Below are 6167 nucleotides of genomic sequence, written 5' to 3'. Positions count from 1 at the left end.
ACTGAGCTGTGTAAAGGACCCACACTGTTCAGTCTATATTCTTTCAGTCCTTTTCTTAATTCTGTTTGGAAAAATTAAACAATGTGTGTGCTGATAAAATTTCCAGCAGGATCAAAGTGTACATTTATATACAGATTTTTATTAGAGATCTAATGCATCACTGAGGCATTGCATCAATACCAGAGTTCATGTTAAACTGGATATAGAAAATAAGTTAATGCCAGAATAAGATCACCTAGCAGAACAGACTTGCAACTGCCATAAATGTTACAGCAACTTTACAGCACTCTAGTCGATTAGTATTTAGTTCAAAATACAGGAGACCAAAGTTAATGCTTGCATTTGTTTGCAAAGCAAGGTTATATCACTAATAAATAAGCTCTCTTAGAACTCTAGAAGTAGAACATGGTACAAAAAAAAAGTCTTTGCAATGTTGTAGCTTGCAGTTTGAAAAAAGCAACCCTAGGTTGCACTATTTGCAGGAATGTTATAGTTTTATCTAATTTGTTACAATTTCTTTATTGTCTTCCACGAAACGTGTAAAACGGAAGTTTGTCCCATTTTCATTGCTTGCCATTTTCTCCAGACCAGCTAGAGGTGCGTTGGGTTCTGAATTCGGGAGCTTTTCCAGGCTTCCCGTCAAGCCGCTGATGGGCGAGCTGCCCCCGTTGCCCAGGCCCCCCGGTGGCGGTGGGATGCCGCCGTTCTGGATGACGGAGATCTCGTTGGTCTTCATGGCCAAGCCATTGGAGAGCGCTGCTGCGTACTGGTTCCAGAAGCTGGAGGGGTCTCCATTCCCTGACCGTGCAGCCAAATCTTTCTGAAACATTTCTGGGAACTTTACAGGATTGCCTCCTAGAAATGTCATGGGGCCATCTACAGAAAGTCGTCTGCCTCGTCTTGCAGGAGTACTGTTCCACATGTGAGTGCCCATGTGAACCTGAAAAGACAGAAAGAAGAAAACAAACAAACAAAAAAAAATAGTGGTTGGCAGGAATTTCAAACTAATTTTCATCACAGTGAAGGCAGCAGTCCACAAACATGTCCGGTCTTGTTATGTGATAAAGGGTACTAAAAGTAGTTGGATGCAGGGCTTCATTTCCCATCTGGAGCAATAAATAAGCTGCTTCTGGATCAGCCCATCACCATTACCCAGAATACTCCGTTTTCCTGCTGAACAATGCATTGCTTGTTGCTTTTTTTCAATTATTATTATTTTTTATTACATGTATTTAGCTCATAATGACTTCGTGTTACTCTGTCAATTGCAGGTAGCTGCTTTTGGGGCTAGAATTGCTATGTCCACTTTCATTGCAGTGGTAAGTATTGCATTTGACACCCTTTACCCTATAAACGTCCTTTTCAGAGAGGCAGAAAGTATCCTTTACTGATTGCTCATCGGAGAGCCTCGTGTATAGACAGAATGGCCTGAAAATAATTATTCATCTCACATTACTGGCAGCAACCTCTAGAGAAATACTCTGTCAACAGAAAAATGTACACAGTAAAGTGCTCAACTGGTGTTCTAAAACTTAAGTATATTTGCTTTTCCAAACACATATCAGTAGGAAATGTTAGTTATATAATCAATTAAAGCAATGCCCATTAGTTCCAGAATTATGTTAATAGGTTTTTTAAACAGTCATCATTTTACATGATAGTTATGAAAAAAAAAAACATCTTTGAGAGCCTTTCACTTCTTTAAGAGGTGTGTGAGTTACTAAATACATTTCTCTATTAATTAATATTTCTTACCAATACTTGGCTGTTCTGTTTCACACTTTACATAGACGGTCTTTGCTGGTAGGTGAACTCTAATTAAGCATCAAAAACAGATCACGCTTCGGACCTGCTGCCAGTGCAAGCACTCAACTAGAGCCCATCTAGTACTACTATCAGGGCTGACTAAACAAACACTCCAGTTGTCACGCCACAGACACCCAAAGGTACCACGGCTTGCAACGCTAACAGATGTGAACACTGGAAAAACCCCAGCAAGGCCAAAATGAAACCTAAGAACAGCAAGAGGAAAAAGTACCTTCAGATTGCCTTTTGTTGTGAATGCTCTTCCACATATAGTGCAGGCAAAAGGTTTCTCACCAGTGTGCGTCCTTTCGTGGATCTGCAGAGCGCTGGAGGAAGAAAACGTTTTCCCACACGTGTTGCAGTAGTGCTGTTTGGGGGTTCTTCTGGGGAGAGCAGGCAGCAGGACAGGGGACGTGGCAGAGGAGGAGAGTGGCCCCGCAGCAGCTAGACCAGAGGGTGTCTCCTTGCTGTCCTGAGGAGAGCCATGCACGAAACCATTAACCTCGGTCTTTATGAGCGATGACAGTGAATTAGCAGGCATAACTGAAGAGTTCTGATTAGGGCCAATACTTGAGCTGGGCTCAAAAAGTTGTGATGGTAGATCTCGCATTTGATGTGTCAACATATGCTGCTTCAAATTACCCTTTGTGGAAAAGCCACGATTGCAAACTGTGCAAATAAATGGTCTCTCTTTGGTATGACTTCTGTAATGAATGTCCAAGGCACTCTGACAAGCAAATGTTTTGCCACAAATGTCACATGCGGTGTTTTTAAATTTACCTCTATCTCTGAAAGGAAAGAGCATACTCAGAGACTCTTCTTTAATCATTTTATCAGTGTTACTAGATGTCAAGTCCAAAGCACCACTGTTTGCAGGGGTTGGAGACAAACCATTGGCAAACTCACTTGGTAAAGCTCTTACTGGTTTCTCTTCGATACTTGGTGACTTGTGGTAATCATTAGTGCTGTTGGATGGGGACAAGGCCTGCATGGAAGAGGTAGACTCTGAGACAGCAGGGCTTCCAGCACTTTGGCTTTCCATATCACCACCAACCGATGACGAATCGTTAGTCAAAACGTCCCCTTCCACTGACCCATTTTCAACTGACTTTAAGCTTGCCTGAAGTTGCTCAGCAAGTCCTGCATTGATCATCTTCATCTGGTTTTCCAAAGCGGCAATACTTGACATTTCCAGGGGCAGAGGGGAAGAAGACAAGCTGTCTTGCGATGCGTCTGCAGATTTAGGTGTATCTGGCACACTGCTGTCAGGACAGTCTTCCATGTTCTCATCTGAGAAGTTGTCTATATCATCAAAATTCTTATCATCAAAAGATCCCGTATCGGATTCCATTGACTCTGGATAGTTTTCCGTGACCGGGGTGTTAGGGATCTGCCCTCCCATGTGCATTCGGATGTGCTGCTGTAGCACTACAGCATTGGTGAATTTTTTCTGGCAGATCGGGCATGAATGCTGTACTCTCAGTGGGGGCATGGCACGGTGGACACTGTAATGAGTCTTTAGGTTGCCTTTAGTAGTGAAAGCGCGACCACAGATTTTACATTTAAATGGCCTCTCACCAGTATGCGTGCGATAATGCATTTTCAGTGCGCTCTGGCAACTGAGAACTCGGTGGCAAATGATACACTCATTAGGATCGGTTGCCTTTTTATCTATGTTTTCTACCAGTTGCTGTAATTTTGATGTTTCGGATGCTGGCGTTGAATCCAATAGTCCTCCAAATGGAAACTTTGCCTTAAACTGCTCTGACATTAGAGGCATCAGTGGATTTGTAAAAGTGGCAATGCTGCCGGAGCCCGAGTCTGCTGCCGGTGAGCTCACAGAGCTGCTCACGTTAGCGATGGAGCTTGTGTTTTGAGGGTTTTCTTCCATTTTGCCATTTGAGGTAGGCAAAGCGCCAGCCTCTACCTCATCAGAAAGTCCATTGGAGATTTTTGATGTGGGGTCAGCTGTTCCCGAGTCGCTCTTGACAGAGCAGGGAGGGCTAGCAGAAGGGTGGCTAATGGGAATTGGCTGAGGCTCCTCAGTTTTGATGAACGGGGTCAGGCTTGGTATCGTTGGTGGGAGCGGCAGCCCCACAGAAGTCGTCAGGGTGGAGAGGACTGGCTTGCTGTCCAGCCAGCTCGTGACAGGTTTCTCTGGCGGTATAGACATCCCGTAAGGAATACCCGTGCTTGTAGGAATATTGTCCAAATGCTCTGGCACTGGGTACGGATTCATCTGAATATGAGGGTATTTTTCTTTATGACGCTGAAAGTGGACTTTTAAGTTTCCCTTTGTGGAAAACCTATTTCCACATATGTTGCATTTAAATGGCCTCTCGCCAGTGTGAGAACGTAAATGAATCTGCAAGGCACTGTCACTCCCAAACACTTTAGCACAGAACCTGCATTTATGCTTAAAGAACGCCTCATCTGAATTACTTTTTGCTTCAAAAGCAGTTACATTTGGTGGCTTGCTTTTTCTTTGCTGTGCCAAGGCAGTCAAGGAGTTTAAATCCTCTGCAGGTGTTCCAATATTGGACAAGGGACTGGAGAAAACAGAGTTATTAGGGGTAGGCTGAGGTAGAAGTGGATTAGATGCAGGACTTAATAAACTGCTTATTGCAAAAGCTGGTGAAGATGATGCTGATACTGGTGGGTTGCTGAGCTGTGAGCCACCAATACTTGAAGCCACTTTTTCTGAGGATGGTGTTGTAACTGCTGCTGCCAGTATGTTAATATTTGGAGAAGAGCCACTACTGGATGGAATTATAGTGTTGCCAGGGTTGCTCTGAGGTAGCTGTATAGGGGGTAGCTGTTTCACACCACTGATGCTGGCAGATTGACTAGCAAGGCTTTGTGCTAATCCAGCTGCTGCAGCCAGCTGCTGGGATAAATGGGAACTTAATGTGGACAAGGGGTTGGCAGATGTTCGTAAAGTACCTTGAGACGGGCTAGAAGACGTTGGCATGTCTGTATTTTGGGAAGCCAACAATAATATTTGGTGACGAATTTGTTCAATCAGTTGCAACTGGTGGATCTGCTGCTGCTGTAAAGCCAACAGTTGCTCCATCAGGGCAGGTACAGCAAGCTTGTTGTTTGACGCACCGTTACATCTTGCTTCCTGTGAGAACTGTGCTACTGCCACTTTAGTACTCTGAAGGTTTTCAATTATTACATTACTATTTATCACTGAAAAGTTGCCTAATGTTGTCAGATCCCCTATGTGAGGTAGAGAGGTTGTTACAGCTGAGGTACCCATTGTGGAGCTGTTACTGCTTGTAATACTATTGTTGACACTCTTGGAACTGCTACTGCTATTGTTAATGCTGGAAGCCTCCACATCCATGGATTCTTCCTTGTCAAGTTTGTTATGCTCTGAAAGGTCACTGCAGTCTACTTGATCTGTGTTATTAACTGTGTCATTCATCTGTTCATCAGGATTATCAGAAGGAGAACTAGGAGGGAAGGTTTCAGAAGGAGAAGCTGGATTTTCATTCACAATTAAAACTAATTGATTTTTAGTACAGTTCTTCTTGTGTTGCAGGAGATCTGATAATTCAAAGAACTCAGCACAGCACCTGCCACAGACGTGGGCGTCCTTGTTCTTAGTGGTTCGATTTGCTTGACCCTTTTCTGTGTCTCCTAAAACATCAAAAGACGACGGATTAGAAACCAAACAGTAATACCAAAAAAAAATAATAAAAAAATCTGCAGGACATTTTATTTAAAAGTACTGTTTTTATCTACCACTCTAAAATAGACTAAGATTGTACATGAAGATTGATCAATATTTCTACTTCAAAAATATCAGTCAAAAGCAACATTTGAGACTGCAGAGGGGAGCTTTATCAATCCCTATGTCTTAGATGATCATTTGCTTCAGATAATCCATCAAAATATAAAATACTATGAACTGAAGACATTGGGGCATAATGAAATTCCATAGCAAAGTATTGATTTCCAATAATTCATACCGCTTATTGTCTAGTTGTCCACTGAGTGCAAATCAACCATTTGAAGGACTCATTAGACTCTCACGTTCCTGTCAACCTTGTTCATTTTCAACTGATTCGAAGATATCTGTGACAGTTGCCCCATCACTAAACTAATTTGTAGTCATTCGAGGCCCCAATCAGATGTTGACAAGAAAAAAAAAAGTATATATTACCAAGCTACAGACTGACAATCTCCCCATTTCTTCCAACTTACTACATAAGGTATAAGCCCTGAACCTGTAAGGCAGATTGGTTTTCCAACCAAATTTAATTCCGCTGCAGTTACAGACATCAAACTCAACAGAAAGGAAAAGAAAAATCCCTAATAAAACGGTAACATTCATATGACTGTGCCGAGGCACT

The 6167-nt window shown here is 42.7% G+C and overlaps 1 protein-coding gene across 1 annotated transcript in view; it reads right to left on the bottom strand.

Annotated features, from left to right (window-relative positions):
* Positions 1-499: 499 nt before the first annotated feature.
* Positions 500-6167, bottom strand: part of SALL1 (spalt like transcription factor 1) — a gene marked incomplete at both ends in the record, with an annotated part of 13353 nt that continues 7685 nt past the window's right edge. The window contains 2 exons of the mRNA XM_084294536.1: positions 500-940; positions 2039-5451. Of these exons, the coding sequence (XP_084150662.1) occupies positions 500-940; positions 2039-5451 (3854 nt within the window). The remainder of the gene's footprint in view (positions 941-2038; positions 5452-6167) is intronic.

The sequence above is a fragment of the Netta rufina genome, assembly GCF_964035555.1.
Source record: "Netta rufina genome assembly, chromosome: 13".
Classification (NCBI taxonomy): domain Eukaryota; kingdom Metazoa; phylum Chordata; class Aves; order Anseriformes; family Anatidae; genus Netta; species Netta rufina.
Note: the sequence above shows the minus strand (reverse complement) of the source record. Positions and strands in the feature narration are given on the sequence as shown.